This window comes from Manis pentadactyla, chromosome 2 (genome assembly GCF_030020395.1).
Source record: "Manis pentadactyla isolate mManPen7 chromosome 2, mManPen7.hap1, whole genome shotgun sequence".
NCBI classification, from domain to species: Eukaryota; Metazoa; Chordata; class Mammalia; order Pholidota; family Manidae; genus Manis; species Manis pentadactyla.
The window spans coordinates 688,539-706,191 of NC_080020.1; the positions used below are offsets into that span (position 1 = coordinate 688,539).

The 17,653-nt window shown below is 53.5% G+C and overlaps 1 protein-coding gene across 2 annotated transcripts in view; it reads left to right on the forward strand.

Moving 5' to 3' along the window:
• FAM124A (family with sequence similarity 124 member A) overlaps nt 1–17,653 on the forward strand; it is a 43,789-nt gene that overhangs the window by 13,917 nt on the left and 12,219 nt on the right. The window contains exons 3-4 of one of the 2 annotated variants that reach the window (XM_057489206.1): nt 13,888–14,621; nt 15,193–15,537. In XM_057489206.1, coding sequence (XP_057345189.1) covers nt 13,888–14,621; nt 15,193–15,279 — 821 coding nt within the window. In that variant the 3' untranslated portion in view covers nt 15,280–15,537. Of the gene's footprint in view, nt 1–13,887; nt 14,622–15,192; nt 15,538–17,653 lie in introns of those variants that run through there. The other variant, XM_036904844.2, reaches the window with a different exon arrangement.

Sequence of the window (17,653 nt, forward strand, 5' to 3'; positions counted from 1 at the left end):
ATGTGGGACACAGTCCTCTCACCCTAGCGGTGGAGGCTTTTCCTGGAGAATTTGATGGTGCCTTGACTTCAGGACTAGACATGCCACTATTGTCCTCAAGGAAATTCAGCCTGGAGGAACTACCCCAGGCTCTATTAGCATGGGTGTTTCCAAATACCTTCTCTGACGAATCTGAGGTCATTCATTCATTCAACAAACATTTTTCAAGCATCTGCTGCCCGCAGGCTCACAGCTCAGTGTACATTCATTGACTCCAGGGCCCCAGCTCCTCTGCTGGGCAAATCCCTTCCCTTGTGTTTCTGTGTCTGCAGACAGATAGCATGGGTGATTGTTGTATGTGGTCAGAGAAGAAAGGGTTGTGAATATGTTTACAAATGCACTCTGAGCGCAGAAAAAGGTGCCTATATTAAATACTAAATCACAAGTAAACCTATTCATGGGAAATTAGACCTTATATCTAGGGACAATTGACAGTGATTAAGATCACTGTATAAATGACCAAAGCCGTTCAGATTGATTAAACACTCATTTTAAAACAACAAAGGCTTGTCTTACAACAAAAGCCCTGGATTTTTTAATCAGTAAATGCTGAGTTGTCTCATCCTGTCTCACAATCCTGTTAAGCTCTCAGTTCTAAACGGCGCCCAAGTGGAAAGACACCTAATTGGGTGGCTCACTGCAGTTATGGCTTAGTTTTCCTTTGCAGTACGAGGCTGTGCAGGAAGCAGTATATCTGGAATTGTAATTCAGTGTCAAATTCTACTTAGTTATTAGTACAACTGAAGTGAGCACTTTCTGATCACTTCCGCCAACTGGAGACCCAACATTGCCCCCTCGTTATTAAGAACCATTAGGAATAATGGGGGGAAATGCTCCAGTGATCGGCAGTCCCTCCCTGAAGCCTTTGCGTTCCTGGAACCAGAGAACGCTCTCTTGAACTCTCTCTGCCGCCATCTTCATTCCACTCGGTTTGCCCAGACACTGCATTTCTTTACGAATGATTTTTATAAAATACTTGCCTGAAGCCTTCGCTCAATTTGTAGCTCTCAAATGCATCCTCTGGGTCACAGCAAAGCACCTCTCTTGTCAGCAACACTGGTAATTTGGTTCGGGATGTTTTCTCTCCATTATTTTAATTGCGATCTCTGAGTTAGAATTTCTCTTAGTGCTACTGGGATCAATAGCTTTTTATTGCTTTTCTTTCTCTCTAAGTGTTTGTGACTCCTGCCTCACTCTTTGGTGTTGGGGCCTCTTGGTGAGTGAAGGTGTATCTATATATGTGTGTGTGTGTGTTTCATATTTCAGTGAGGAAATGTATTGGGCTATAAATAATAGAGGAAAAAATAGTAACTTAAACAATAATGACTCTAACATTAAAAAAGCGTCCAGAGGAGGTATGCAGGTCTGGTGTAGAAAAGCCGTCTCCATCGTTCTGCTACACCACCCTTGGCTTTTGGCTCCAACCTCAGGGTGACCGCAGAGTTACAGAATGGCTGCCTTCACCACAGCCATCACATCCTTGTCCTGGGCAGGCAGAAAGGGTAAGTGGACAGTGGTGGCACCCTGGCTGTCTCTGCCCAGTATATTTTCTGGTCCGCCTCTCCTCTCAGCTAGGAACATAAATCCTGGCCACACCCATATTAAGGAGAAGGCCCCTTAAGCAGTCAGCGAAAGGTAACAGAGTGGACCCTTTCTAAAAAGAAAAAAATAATTTTTAAAGTCTACAGTTATAAATCTATCCCCTCAAACATAGCTCAACAGTGCTGAAATAATAAAAAGTTTCTTCCAAGTAGATTCTAAAAGCAGTGTTTCCCCCGAATTTATAATCGCGCCGAGGACTGAGCAGAGAGGCTGATGAGTTTCCCGCCTACCCTGAACGACTCAGCCTGCCCGGGCTGACTGAGTGCCTCCTCCCTCTGTGGCCGGCGGGGCCAGGGAGCTGGTGGGCCCGGGACCCGGGGTCCGCTCCTGCACCTCCTTGTCCCGCGGGTGTTGGTCAGCCTCCCCGCTGAAGGCTTGTGTTTGAATGAGTCCCGATTCCCGGTTGGAACCTGAGCACTGGTTCTAACCACTTGCTGTTGGAAATGGGCTTTTCTGTGTCTGTGAGAGGTCCGTACTCAGTGTTCACATGATGCTCCTCTACCCACTATTCCTGAGTTTGCAGAGGCACAGATGCTTCCTTGGGGCGAGTGGGGGTTGCAGTCTATTCGCCCACAGTTGGTAGGAATGCTTCCTCCGAGAACACCAGTCTGCTTCATGAGTGTCTTTCCCCCGGGGGGCAGGGCCACTTCCGCAGGCTCCCAGCGGGAGGAGAGAGGTCACCCCCAGGAGCCCAGGGCTGGGGCGGGCCTAGGTCCTCAGTCCCGGTTCTGGCATCGGGCATGTGGACCACTGGGTGTCGGGTTTTCCCCCCACGTGGATCTGGAAATTGTGTTCCCACCGACCGTGTCCGATGTTGCCTTCCGCGCTGGCGGGTATGGCTGATGAGGCTTCTTCAGTGGACGGTCTGGTTTGTGCTGAGAAATTTCTTCTAGTGGCCACTGGTCCATTTGGCACAACTTTTCCATTATGTTTTCTGCAGGCCTAACCACAGCACTACACCCAGGAGTGTGTAAATCATAACACTTCCTAAGGGAGATGAGTTTAATTTATACTCTCAGAATTGTAGAGTCTTTGTTTTTCCAGAAACCTGGTTAGAAGATCATTAAGCCTCTAGGTACAGTTTGCATTCTTAAGGGACATTTTATAAATAGGATAAAAGAAAAACAATAATCACACCAATGAAAAGTCAACCGGGCCCTGTAATACTGATGAGACAGACCCATCATGTATGACTGTTCCCTGTCACATAAAGATTGTGATCATACTTAGAGAATCGCTCTTAAACAATACTGGGAGCACAGGACTGAGGTTTTTAGAGCAGGGGAACGTTTCTTGAGGATCTCTAGCCCCAGGACAGAGCCAATAGGAGGTGGCTGGAGAACTGGTTAGTTCTCTCTGTCTGAGAACCTTCTCTATTTGCCCTAAAATGGGTCCTTCTCAAACCTCAGGTGCAGGCACTAACCCCTTGCCCCGCCCCCCGAACCTTCCAGTGACAACAGCTCTGCCTCCGGGCTCCAGGCCCCTCCACGCTCCTCAAAGCACATGTGGTAAAATCGGTCAGCAGTGCGAGGGCCTGGGCAGCTCCCAGAGGAATTCTGCCTGAGGCTGCGGAGAGGTGGCCGCGAGCGCTGTGTGCTGCGGGCTTGAGCCCAGGGGCACTTAGCACGCTGTGTGAGGAGGGCACAGATGGGATGCGCAGGAGTCGGCCCTCCCCGGGCCCCTCGGAAGAGGCGACGTGAGCGGCTTCACCGCACGTTCCCCTGGCATGACGGGGGCCTTTCTCGATTTAGAAATAATTACCATCACTCAAACAACACATAGTTAGTATAAAAGAATACAAAACTGCTGCAAATCAGAAGAGCCGAAACAGTAAAACTCAGATTCCTACTTCCAGAAACCACGAGTCACCATTTGGTATCTGCCTTCATTGTTTTCTGAGCATCTATATTCCTGTAGATGTATATGATCGCCCAACGTGTATCATTTCACAGCCTGATTTTGTCACTAAGTATATCGTGAACTTCTGCATATACCAGTGGACTTATTTCTACCACAGTTTGAACATCTGCACACTATTCCTTTGTGCTACTGCCCCATCCTTCCTCCAGCGCCCTGAGGTTGGCCCTACAGGTTATATCACCTTTTCCCTGTTAAAAACAGTATTGCCAGTAACATTTTTCTACTAAGTCTTTGTGCATATCCCTCATTACTTCCTGAGGATAAATTCCTCCAAGTGAAATTTCTGAGATGCAAGGTGCTACTTGCCTTTTAAGGCTGGGGATTCCTATTGCCAGGTCATTCCCCTAAGGTGCCATTTCACTCTCCACAGGTGTGGGTGACAGTGCCAGGGGCTCATGACACAGTGATCTTATGAATAAAGATGGTATGGATGGACACACACATGTGCACTATGTGCATACACGCTGATGGCGGGCAAGCGCCCTGGAGATGGGTGATGACGGGGAGACTCGGGTTTCGGAGGCTGAGAACCAGGACCAAGGACGTAGACCCGCCCCACCCCTGTGCTCCTGGTGGTGACCTCTCTCCATGGCTCCCATTAGAGGGTCGGCGTTGATGCACCTGCACCGGGACCTCGGCCGCCAGGACGACCACAGCAAAGCATCAGGCAGGCTTTATGGAAAAGTATTTCCCACTCCAGAAGACAATTTCTGTCTTTATTCAAGATCAGTACTGTAGCCATTAACCCTGGCAAGATGATGAGTTGGAAGCATTTGGGGAACACTGTGCAAAAAGCCTGGTCATACCCGCCAAAGGTCATAATTTCCAGAGCTGATGTGGAAAGCAGAGGGTCCAGTCAGCCTTCCTTCCTTTTCTGTAGACCCCTCCCTCCTCCACATTTATTAAACCTCTGTTTGGTCCGACACACTGGTTATGGAAGGGAAAGAATATTCCATCTGCTGTCGCTCCTTGTATTTTGGTCTCACCCTGGCATCTTTGACATCATTAGCACAAAAGGCGGTGAGGCTGTGCTGTGCTGGCTGTGCTGGGAGCACTTCCCTGTCCTTCCGTGAAGCACGTTATGACGAGAAGCCTTTCCTGTGTCTGTCGTGGGGAGAACTGGGCTTCCTCTGTGATTCCACATTTAATATCTCACTGCCTCAGCCTTGGGCAGAGTGAGGCTGGAACATGTGGGGCCGCTGATAACCCAGACCCAGTTGGCAGTGGAGGGGACGGCGTGCTTAAGGGTCACCGTCGGTTGGATCGTAACAGTCTGTACTGTCTGTTGAGAGCGCTCATAAGGACCTCCCATCCGAGTGTGAACTTGCACAGTAACACGCTCAGCTACAGAGCTGAACTTCAAGCTCGAGCTGCCTCCCTGACCCCCTGACACGAGAGGACACAGGTCGGCTCCACCCTGGGGTCCCCACCCCTGCAGGCTCAGCCCAGAAGCTCAGTGCTTGAGCCTTTCTCAGAAACCTGGCATTCGCGCACTGGTCAGATCCCTCCCAGGCTTCCTCCGCCCACCAGAAGCCCCAACCAGAGCTGGAGAAGCCGCCCTTACGGGGCCATCTGTCCTTCCGCGCTCCGACTCATGGGTGAGCCCTCTGCTCTGGGGTTTTAGCCTTTCTGGGCTCAGAAGGACTGTCTCCAGAACCTCAGCCCTTGCAATGGAGAGCCTTAGCCTTCCAGACGTTTTCCTCTACTGTGGTCTGAAAAAAATAACGAATTCAGAAACTTGATTAATGGTTGTATCTGCCCCCACCATCCCTGAATCAATGGACAACCCAGGCTGTGTAGGTTGGGGGCCACAGGCAGTAGGAAAACTGGGGGAAAGGGGAGCTTTGATAATTCCCTCTGAAATTCATCTGCCACATCGTTTAGAGCTTATCTCCCATTTTATGTTCTTACATTTCTCATGTATGAATGTCTTGCCTCCTCACCTAAGCCGTGAGCTCCAGGGGAGAGCGTGTCTCCTCCCACTTTGCAGTCCTCGGGAACATCAGCAGGAGCAGCCATCTCACAGCTCCGGGAGAGCCCTGCGCTGGGGGGCGGGGGGTGCTCGCTTCCTTTCTAGACCTGCTACTGACTAACTGGTCAACACGGACAAGTGACCTTTACTTGTCTGTGAAATGAGGGGCTGGACTAAGTGCCTCCCCCATCCCTACCTTTCTGGTCACATCCAGGAAGCTCGCCTGTGCTGCAGATGGGCTGTAGAGTACAGAGTTCAGGAAGCATGGGGACAAAGACCAGGAGCGTCTCAGGATCATATTCAAACTGGCAAAGCATTTGAACATTCTCTGCACTTGTGGCCATAGAAAATCCACAGGCTCCGATTCCTGCACTGCTGGTTTCTCCATGAGCAAGGTCAGGGCCAGAGGTCACCCAACCTTTTCTGTGGCATTCAGGGTATTTTTCATAAGCACCCAGGCAGGGTTTTTCCTAGAGCAGTTGTACTAGCTGTTGGTCGGTTGTCTGGTTTCTCAACATCCTGCCGGCATAAACTCCTTTGTAAAATCTGAGTTACCATCATTGTGAGGATTCCTCCCGCTGGCTCCAGTCTAAGACTGAGAGGCCTGGGGTCCCTTGGTGAACAAATCTTGGGACAGGTTTGGGTTACCAGACCTCCTCTTCTGTTTTGTTATGATATTTATGGTGATATTTTGCTCCTAAGATGTATTTTACTTCTTAAAACAGATGAAAATCCCACTCCCGCTGTTTGCAGGCCCTGCTGCGTCCTCTCCAGATCGGCAGCAGCTTGTTGAAGTCCCGGCTTCCTCAGGACGATTTTGCTGCTGATGAAAATGACAAGCTATAATATGGTTTAGAAATACTAGAGATGACTAAGTGACAAAAGGGCTCTGTATAAAATACTAGAGTCTCTTCAGTCATTTTATAAACCCTTAAACGTTCATATACAAAGTGTCTGTGTACGTTATCAAGCATTGGACTTGCTGTGCATCTGATCTGTGTTACTTCTCATAAACTTTCAAAATCATTATAGACCCAAGGACTTAGGCACCTGTGTTTGTATGTTTGAGTGTTTCTAGTGGTATTTATCCCTTCTCAGACTAATGACATATCGACCCCCAGGTCCCCTTCCAGAATTTCCGTTAAACTGTGTCATGATCATGATTTAGTGTCTTTATCATCACTCTGATTAAAGTTTCGCCCTTCCTTCCCCCTCCTCTTCCAGTGCAGAGGTTTGTTTGAGAATAAAGCTTAGAAATATGTTTAAAGTTAAGATGAAAGTCCCACTTCCAAGCGGAAGAAATGCAAGGTGTTAAAGTAGGTGCCTTACTTCCTGTGTGATTCCTTCCTCAATAATATCCTGGGCCCAAGAATACGAATCACACGTCCAGATCCCTGACATTGTTTCTGCAACAGATGATGAAAATTGATAGTGCAGTCAAATAAGGAGAGTCACAGCAAAGCCGTGCTTTTTGCCAAAGCCCAAGAGTACTTATGGCTCAGAAAGATTCCATGTTGCTCTCCCCTGTCAAATGAAAATACAAGTTTTGGCTTAACCACTTCAGCCAATACTCATTTTTCCATTACGGGGGAATTGAATGCAGGCTGAGAGAGGAGAACCTTTTAACCTGTATTATGAATGCAGTTTGGACCCCCTATGTCAGGAGCTGCATGTCACCTCATTGCCACCAGAGTCCCCCTATCCCAGCCCGGCACTGGACTGTGACATCAGTGCGGGGCTGCACTGGGGTCGGCCTTGCCACTTCCACAACCCAGAGTTGTAGGTCAAAGGCCTTGTCAAAATCATAGAGTTACTAAGAGTTGAGAAAGTCTGAGGTTTTATCTCAAGTGTTGGCAGAGATAGAGGAGATTGCTTCAAATTTCTCATTAGTTCAGAGGTTTGAGGACCTTGTTTAAAAAGAGAGTTGTAAGAAAGGAGATGAAGGCAGGTTATTCATTGCATTCCGGATGAATAGACTCTCCCGGGAAGGAATCTGGGGGCCACTCTGAAAGCGTTTATTTCAGGCTCCCTGGGAAGCCCGTGCAGCTCCATGGGGCGAGGTGGGCCCTTGGGTGCAATGGTTCTGTTCACGACTCTGGAGCCTCTTCCCTCCTGCTGTCCGACCGAGTCTTCCTTCGCAGCGTCACCCCGTGCCCGGGCATGTCCTTGCTGCCACCTGATCCACCGTCTCTTCTGGGTTTTATGCCGCTTGATCATGTGGGTCTGCGTGATAGACTGAGTACCGAACCCCTGAACTGTTCAGTGCCACAGTGAGGGGCTTTAGAAATGCAAACAAGGAGTCTATTCACCCCCCTAAGGAGTTTGTTCCACTTTGTGCGCATGAGGTTACGAGTCTCCACCCAAACTCCAGGACCAAATTCCCTGACCTGCAGCCTGCAAGCAGTCACTGCTAGCCTCCTGGGGATTCTGGGGGGTGGAGATGCTGGCAGTGTTTAGGGCAACAGAATGGTGCGTGCAAATTTATTCAGTCGATGGCAAATGCTTCTGGCTGCTGCCTTGGGAACCTCTCGTTATACCCACACTGCACATGGGTCTGTCCTCCTGCACTCAGCTACTTGGCTTCATCTAAAGTGTTTGTTTGTGGACAATCTCCCCAACTAGATTTTAAGTTCTAGGAAGTCAGAAACTCTTATTCGTCACTGTATACAACAGTGCCTGGCACACAGTAGATGCTCAGTAAACATGCCTTGAGAAAATAAATGAATTCTAGAATATTCTAGAAAGAGGAACCTGAGCTTGCCATAGCCTGAGACTTGGCATCGCATTCCCTTTGGAATGGACCTTCAACGAGGCGCACCTGCTGCTGGGGAGGAAGCACTGTAGGGCCGTGGCAGTTTGCCAGTTCTGGGAGGAAGGCCAGTCTGATGAGCACCAGACAGTGGGGGGCAGCACGGGCAAGGCTGGTGTGAAGCCCCAGATGCAGGGAATGTCAGGGAGGGGTCCCGGCAGGCAGCTCTGAGGTAGCCGAGCGGGGAGCTCCAGCATCGGTCTCTAGGCAGAAGACTTCATCCCCTCCCACCGCACCAGACTCTAGCTTAGGACGTCCACACAGGTCAGGGGCACTAGAATCGGCCCATCCTGAGCTGAGTCTCCCACCATTTTGCCTGAATGAGCTAAGCCAGTTTCACAGCCCAGCCAAGCAGGCTGAGGCTCGGGGCAGGAAACCAACAGGATGGTCACAAAGAGGGTGGACTTGAGATGTGAGAAAGCACCGGGTAGGTGTGATCCGAGCAGGTGTGATCCCAAGGAGCACAGACAGCCTGCTCTGCACGGGCCAGGTGACCGACTTTTGGCAAGTCAGGTGGCATTTTACCTGCAAAATGGGGGTGAATAAACCTTTATCGTGGCGTTGCTTCAAAGGTTAAATGAGGTGTTTGTAAAGCTTTTGGGAAGCTTTAGGTAGGTATGATCTGAGTAGGTATGATCTGGGTAGGTGTGATCTGAGCAGGTGTGATCCAGGTAGGTGTGGTACAGGTAGGTGTGATCTGAGCAGGCACAATCTGAGCAGGTGTGATCCAAGCAGGCGTGATCTGAGCAGGTGTGATCTGAGCAGGTGTGATCCAAGCAGGCGCGATCCGAGCAGGTGTGATCCGAGCAGGTGTGATCCAAGTAGGTGTGATCTGAGCAGGTGTGATCCAAGCAGGCGTGATCTGAGCAGGTGTGATCTGAGCAGGTGTGATCCAAGCAGGCGCGATCCGAGCAGGTGTGATCCGAGCAGGTGTGATCCAAGTAGGTGTGATACAGGTAGGTGTGATCTGAGCAGGTGCGATCCGAGCAGGTGTGATCTGAGCAGGTGTGATCCGAGCAGGTGTGACCCAGGTAGGCACGATCCGAGCAGGTGTGATCCAAGTAGGTGTAACACAGGTAGGTGTGATCTGAGCAGGTGTGATCCGAGCAGGTGTGATCTGAGCAGGTGTGATCCGAGCAGGTGTGACCCAAGCAGGCACGATCCGAGCAGGTGTGACCCAAGCAGGCGCGATCCAAGCAGGTGTGATCCAATGGGCAAGAATCTTCCTTCTCCTCTTGGGAAGCACAAACTAATTTGAAAGCTTTGCTGGTATTTGTTCTTATGTGAGCGGCTCCCGTCCTCTGACCAGAGCAGGGAGGTCTGTCTGCTGCCCGGCCCTCTCCTGGTCTGTGGCTCCCCTGAGTGGACAGGTGCCCTTGGAGTTCCTCCAGGGAGATGTGTGATAGATGTGATGAAGCCCGAGCAGGCCCCCTGGTAGTGGCGTCTCTGCTCCTCCGGGAGGCAGAAGGCCTCCTGTGACTATTTCTCACATTGTCCTTCCCTCTAACGCTTGGCTTCCAAGCAGCCCCACAGAGGCAGACTTCACCTGGGGTGTGCGTGAGCCTGGCACCCAGGGACCACCTGTAGCCACCTGTGTGGCCCTTGGAGCCAGTCTGTTTCAGGGTCCCAGGCAGTGGGCACATGGTGGCGATGGCTGGAGCATACTAATGCCACCACTTTGTCTAGTCTCTCCTCAGGGCAGCATTTCCGCCTCTTGCTCTCCCTGGTCACGTGGGGCCGAGGCAGCTCCAGGGTCAGGTCCTCCTGGCTCATTCTTGGTGGCCTCCCATGCTGCCTGGGTGAGCTGGAGCCTGGCCAAGGCCTTTCGCCCACCCCCTGCTCTGAGGCCGGGCATCTCGCCCTTTAGCAGAGCTGGAGACAGTCGCTCAGCCGTGCAGGCGTCAGCACGGCCTCTGTTACTGCTCCCTGGGAAGCCTTTGTGTGTGTGACCGCTGGGGAGGGAGGGCACCAGCCACCCTGACAACCATCTCAGAGACTCAGACGCCGCCTTACCCAGGCCTCTGCCTGCCCAGGACCCTCACATGCCTCTGCGGGCTGTGTGTCCCTCTTCAGCTTCTCTTTCATGGCCGCCTGCCTGCGGCGCTGACCTGAGCGGTCCCCGAGGGCAGTGCTCAGAGGTAAGGGCCTGGGCATGTGCTACTGGATTATTCATCCTCCAAGGCCCAGGGCCAGAAGAAAGAGAGGTAACTGGTGTCCAGGGCATGAAGCTGGGGGAGGGTGGCTGAGAAGCCAGCTGGTCAGAGGCAGTGGGAGGGCAGTAAAGACAGATGAGGTAGCCACTGCATGGCCAGAAGTGGATGGAGAGGGGAGCTGCTCGTGCTGCTGTGAAATGGGTGCAGTGCAGAGTGAGCCGCTGCTCTGCAGGGCCGTGGGGCGACTGCGCACAGACCTCTTGGCAGGTCACTGCACCTCGTGGTGCCTCGGTCTCTGCTCTCTAAAATGGGGACAATAGCAGCCCCCCAGTGGGGTTGTTGTGAGGATTCAGTGGGGTCACAGTGTATGTGTGGAGAAGTGGCCGCCCAAGTGTCATGTGTGTGTTAGCTCACAAGGTCTCCTCATGCACACTGCCCTGTGCACCACCTGGCAGGGGCGGGATCCTAATGTGACAGCCTGCCTGCTCTGGCCTCTTCTTTTCCCAAATACTCTTTCTACTCCATACAGCCTTTCCTGCCCTCCAAGAAACCATCTACTTTTCACAAGTAAATGTCTTCATCCTCCAATTGCTCAAAGCTTTGGTGCCCCTTTCCATTTATATCGAGCAGGGATTAATATTTAGCAAAGTGACATCTCCATGGTGGGGAGGTGGAGGCCCTGTCGAAAAGGGAAATGTGTGCTTTACATGACTGTGGTACCTTCTCCTGCCTGTACTGGAGTTACTGACTGGTGGAAAATGTTCTTGGTTTGCATTTTCACTGTTTTTGTTTCAACTACACATTTGCTAATGTCCAGTGAGACAGAAAGTAGCCAGGTGAGCAGGGGGGCAAGCAGAGGACCAGAACCATCCATGAATTCCAATTGTTTCTTAAGCAATCATAATGGATTTTCAAACTCATCACTGTGGAGGTGCACACTTAGCAGATAACCCCACCCAAGCCAGTCTATGATCTAAAGGTAACCAGGCCATCCTTAAACTCGGCCCATCACCTCAGCAACGCACAAGTCCAGCTGCCAACAGAACATCCCTTCTGGAAGCCACTGGCACATCTCAAGCCAACACAAAAACACAGCTTCTTAACTTTCCCACAAACCTGCTGCTGTCCCTCTATTTCCTACCTTGCAGTTAAGCATCAAATCTGACCCATTGCCTAAGCCAGAAGCATCAAGGTACACTCCTCTCTCACTTTTCCTGCCCCCACCCCAAGGCCTGTGGGTTCCGAGGCCCTTTGCATGTGCCTCCTAAATAGCATGTGAATCTCTGCCTCTTCTGTATACCACTGACTGCCTGCATCTGGAAGCCACCCCCAAACAGTGGCTTAAAACAACAGTCCTTTATATTTCCCCTGTGTCCTGGGTCAGCCGATCTAATTCAGGAGCAGCTCGGTGGTTCTCACCGCATGCGTGGGGTTCTGAGGCTGGCTGCTGTAAGCTAGGGTGGCCCCACTCCACGGATCTCTCTTCCTCCTTTCTGCACCAGGGAGCCTGCTCAAGCACGTCCTTCTCATGGAAATGGCAGAAGCACAAGATGACAGGTCAAAACACATGTCTTCGTTGCATCTTGGTATCGGCCAAAGCTGGGCACATGCTCTGATGCAAAATCAAAGGGTGGGGAGATGCACTTCACCCACCGAGTGGGAGGAACCAGAGTCGCGTGGCAAGGAGCGAGGGTGCAGGGCAGGATGGAGAGCCAGGGCCGGCGGTGCTGCCTCCCCCACTGCCAGGGGCGTGCCATCTCTGGTTGAGACTGTTCCCTCATCTTCTGACTTTGCCTCCCCCTGACTTGATCCCAACATCACTGTAATAACACTTTCCACTGTCCCTTATCACTGCCAAGTCGATCTGAACCCTCTACAACTTGGCTGCAATCCGTTTTTCCTGCTACATCTGTTATCTTGTCAGAATTACTCACCACCCCTTCCAAATGTGCTTGTTTTTTGCACATTTCTGGGCCTTCAGAGACAGCCTTCCCTCTGACCTCCCCCGCATGTGCAGTTATTGTAAGATGTTTCCCCTTCAGGACCCAGTTCCCAGGGAGCCTCCTCCAGAAGGCCCTCTCACAGGCCTTGGGAGGAAAGGCGCGCCCACCTTGTGGGCAGTAGTAAAGCAGATGCATGTGCTCGCGTCTAACTTATGCAAATTCAGCAGCACGTGCTCAGCGGTGGGGTCTGGGGGGGGGGGGGGGTGGCGGGGTGTGGAGAAGTAAGCAAGCCCGCCCGCCATACTACTCTGCGATCACGGGAGTGCTGAGGCCCGACTTTGCCCTCAGTCATCGCAGGTTCCAGAAGCCTCTCAAGCTCCCAGAAGCCCCTTGCCGGGTGAAACGCGGGGGTGGGGGGCTAGTGTCTCACAATACAGGGCCCTTCTTTACAGCACAAGCCAGGCAGCAGCCCTGATACTTCAGCTGGTGCCCCACCAGAGGAACCTTGGCTGGCGTCTTGTTAGAGGCACTGCCTTCAGCCCTGGACTGCAAGTGCCAGGAGCCTGTAGTGGTAACATTAGCTACAGGTAACTTTTACCGCAGGGCCATTTTAAAATCCATCCCTTGCTAAGATGCTACCTGTGTGTCCTATGGGCATATGTCAGGTTGAATTCACATTTTTTGCCTGTGTTCCCCAAGTAAATCATGCTGTTCTCATTTGTGGCTCTCGGGCCCCGAGAGGGCACTGCCTGCGGTGGTGCAGGGCGCGCACGGCTGGGCTCTGCGGGTCGCTGTCCACACCCAAGCCCACGCACAGGGCCTCCCGTGGTGCTCGGCGGCGCCGACGTCCTCGTCTTCCCCGTGCCCCGGGCGTTTGATTGTTCAGGAAATGTGGGAATGAGTAAGTGCCAGACTCACGTCCCCAAGTGAGGTGTCTTACAGGCGGAGCTGGGATGCAAATTCAGACCGGTTTTGACCCCACAAAGTTAAAGCCATGTTATTACAGGGGCGCATGATGAGAAGAGCAAGTAGAAAGGATTCCATAAATGTTTGTTAAATGAATGAATGAAACAGACCCAGGGCCAAGCAGAGGCGGGCAGGGGGGCAGGGACTGTGTCTGGGGCCAGGCTCTGCGTGACCTCAGGACAGTGGGTGGTGTAGTTGGATGCCTGCCACATCTCAGACGGGGCCGCCACCCCCTACATATCGGCGAGGCTGGCCTCCTGCCCAGCAAGGTGCCCTCCCCCGACGATGGCACCCGAGCGCCCCCGACACTGACACTCCGGCTTGGGAGCCACTCCACGCGGCCCGTCGGGGTCTGGCTGCCGGGTGTCGCCGCACACGTTTTCGCACGCGAGCTTGGGGTCCCAGTCATGAGGCCCTGGAGGCAGTTCGGTTAGACGTCCCCGGGGGCACCCCTGACGCGGGCGCCGTGTTCTGTGCTCCCAGGTGAGCTCTCGGCGGGGGAGGCGCAGGACCCGTTCCTGGTGAGCGCGCACATCATCTCGGACCCGGGGGCCTCGCAGCCCCTGCAGCAGGCGGTGGACAGGCTGCTGGCCTGGGTGCACCCCGGCCTCCCGCTGTTCCGGGTCTCCGAGCGGAGGGCGCCCCGGCGGCGGCGGAAGGCCCCCCGGGCGGCGCAGCCCGCGCTGGCCGTGGTGCTGTTCCTGCGCGAGGCGGGCGGCCAGGAGCCCATCCTGCGGGCGCACCGCGCGCTGCAGCGGCCGCCCTGGCGCCACCACCACGCGGAGCGCGCGCCGGGCGGGCTGCGGCCCTACCTGCCCTGCAGCCAGGACTTCTTCTCGCTGGGCCCCGGGACGCCGCTGTGGGCCGTGCGGCCCGTGCACTACGGCAGGGAGGCCGTGCGCTTCACCGTCTACTGTCGCCACGACAGCTACGCGGACGCGCTGGGCCTCTACGGGCTCATCCTCGGGCGGCGCCCCAGCCAGAGGAAGGCGGACTTCTGCGTCTTCCCCGTGTTCTCGGGGCCGGCCGCCGACGTCCAGTTCTCCCTGAAGAGGCTGCCCTGCGGCCAGGCGCCGGCGCCCGCCGACTCGTGCGTGCTGGAGTTCCGCGTCGGGGACCTGGGCGAGCTGGTGCCGCGCCTGCCCAGGCCCTGCAGCCCCATCAGCGCGGGCCGCTGGCAGACGGAGGACCACGACGGCAACAGGATCCTCCTGCAGGTACCTGGGCGCGGGCGGGTGGGCTCCGCGTCCCCGGGGCCCTGGCCCTGCGCCTCGGGCCTCTCTGCGTCCCCCGGGCCCTGGCCCTGCGCCTCCCTGCAGGCCCCTCGCCCCTCAGGGGTCTGCCAGGTACCGTCCGCCCCCCCAGAGGAGCTTCAGGAAATCCCCCCCACCCGACACGCCGTAGGGAAGGCGCCTGGTTTCCCCCTCCCTGTGGTGCCCCCCTTCTGTCCGCCACCCTTCTTCCGCCGGCAGTTGGTTAAAATTCAGTCATCACTTGGAAAGTGACGTTCTCATCAAGTGTTGATGCCTTTGGGCTTCTGGTTTCTCGAAGCCCGGGGAGGGTGACTGGACACATTTCGAGGAGGTGGGGGCCGCGCACGCCCTGCCCCTTCTGTGGGACCTCTCCCACCTCCTGTCCGCCAGTGTTTGTCTGACACTCTCTCAAGATCATTAATTAGACCCGGAATTCAAGATTCTTATCAATCAAAGAACACCCCACACCTCTCCCTGCCTGATTAACTCTTTCCAAACCCAGGCCTTCTTGAGTTAACACATAGATCATTTCCAGGTATATAGAACTTTGTTTTTCTGCAAAGCCTCTTGCTCTGGTCCCTGTTTTACACGTGGCTGCCTGAAAGGAGAACGTCGGTGGTGAATTTAGGGGCAGTGTCCTGAAAGGTGCAGACTGTAGTGACTTGACTCACAGGCAAAGTTTCATAGTTTTCGCTGGTTTGGGCATTGAACTCAGAACTATAATCCACGTACTACAAAGTGAAGTGAGAACTTGGTGCCTGTCAGCTAAGTGGTTAGAACTTCTCAGGCCATATTGCTCAAGTCAGAAAGGTCACCTTGAGATGTTTAATCTTTATAAGATCGAGATTGTTTCCAGATTTCCCTTTGAACTGTGCAGATAAGAAACTAATAGTTCTTTATTATTTGGAGAACTGAATGCCAGCTAGTATTTACTCCAGATCCTTCTGAAATGTGAGAAAAAAAAATCCTCTTGTGTTTGGAGACTGTCAATTCTGTCTGTAAAATGTAATGCAGTTGAATAAGTAAAAGTTAATGGACAGATTTTGTTCACACTAAAAGACCCAAATGAATGATTGTTTTGGAAAGAACTTACTCTGCACGGTATTAGAATATTTTTGCTCTTGGTGTCTGTAACACCATGAGTGAAAGAACAAAAGTATGAAATCTTGGCCTGGACTGTGCCCAAAGGACTATTGAAAGAACATTTCAAAGAGATCCACACCTTTAAATGGTTATAAAATCTACAGAGTTGCAGGCTTTTGAAGTTAGCACATCAAAGTGTGAAAAGAGTAAGAAAAAGATTTGTACCTTGGGTCTCAGGAATGCAGGCCGTTGTTCAACATAGGCACGTGTCAAGGAATTAAATTAATGTGGGCAGAAGTGACAAACAGCCCCTCCTAAATCCTGACTGTGGCTGTTTGAACAGGCCACCGCCACTGGGCCACAGTGAGAGGCAGGCTTCTGTTCTAGTAGGACATGTACCCACCCATCTCTTTAAGTCACGGTTAAAGTAAAAATTTATGTTTCAGTCTTTAGAAAAATTAACATATTTGGGTCCTGGGTAGGGAGACACAGCTGAGAGTACCTTTCGGCCACATTCACCTTCGTATATGTTGTCCAAGTTCATTTCCAACCATATTTTTTAATATAAATGTCTTTTATTCATTTGGGTGGAGACATGCACTGAAGATAATCTTTGTTGGGTAGTTTTTAGTTGCTTTGTGAAAACGTAGATTGCAGTTCAGTTCCTCAGCCTCCCTCTCCACATTCCCAGTGCCCACACGGGGCTGGGGGCTACAGACCCGGAAAGTCTTCATCAGCACAGAACGTTCAGTGGGGCAGCGTTCTCCCAGAAACGGGCCCCAGTTTGACTCGAGTTTCCCAGCAGCACAGGCCAAGTGGGAGTCGCGCCTCACTACGATTCGGAGCTGCAGGCGAGAGTGAGCCGCACCTCAGTGCGGGGGCACCCTGGGCCCTGGGGGCGGCACCCTGCCCTCTCCCGTCCTGGAGGCGTCAGCAGCCTGCCCTCATCTGCCCTCATCTGCCCTCTGGAGCAACTGCAGCAGGTTCCCCGAGGCGCCTCCGCAGGGGCCGTGTGGCCCTGCCTGCCCCTCCTGGGGACTGGCTTGATCCCATTCACCTTCAGGGGATCCCCCAAAATTCCTTTCTGTCAGCCACGCTTTCGGCAGAGAGTGGATGACAGTGAGCTTGGCGCTTTATTCCCAGCCCAGTGCCTGGGGTACCCCTGTTCCTGCAGCTGGTAGGGATGGAGGCCTGTGTCCGGTGGCTCAGCCCATCTGCGCTGTGTGGACATCTTTGGGCGCTCGGAGGAGCCTGGCCAGGACACAGGCCTGACAGGGGCTGCCCATGCCACCCCATGGGAGTCCAAGCCAGTTTCCCCCAGTGGCAGCAGGCCCAGGCTCCCCCTCCCTCCGCTCTCCTCGCCGCCCCTCCCTCTGCGCCAGCACCCTGGCCTGCCGCTGACCCTCCGGACACCCTCTGCCTGCCCCTCTGGCCCGCACCCCGAGTCCCCTCACAGTCCCCTGCTTTCCTTTTCTGTCCCCTGGTAACAAGGTGCAGAGGGACTGGTGCACGGGCCTGTCTGTCCCCCTGCAGCACATGAGCACCTCGGGGCAGGGGCCGCATCTGTGTGGCCCAGAGCATCTGCTGTCCGGCAGGTGTGACCAGCGTCAGGAGGAATACAGAGGGGAAGGCAGGGTGGAGGTGGGCGGTGGTGGGCCACCTCGGGCATGCCCAGCGGGGGCGGGCAGAGCAATGCCAAGCCAGGTGTGTGGTTAGGAGGTGGTGGGAGGCAGGGACAGAGAGTGAGGAGGGCCCGGAGGAGGAGACCTCGACAGGGGCGCCTGGGGGGCACTACCCAGGCTGTGCTGTCTGCTGGTGACTGAGTGGGACTCCAGCCCCTGGACACAGGGTGGGGGACAAAGAGAAAGTGTGGTGGCCTCTGGTGGCCCCTCCCTGCCCTCCCCCAGGCTGGA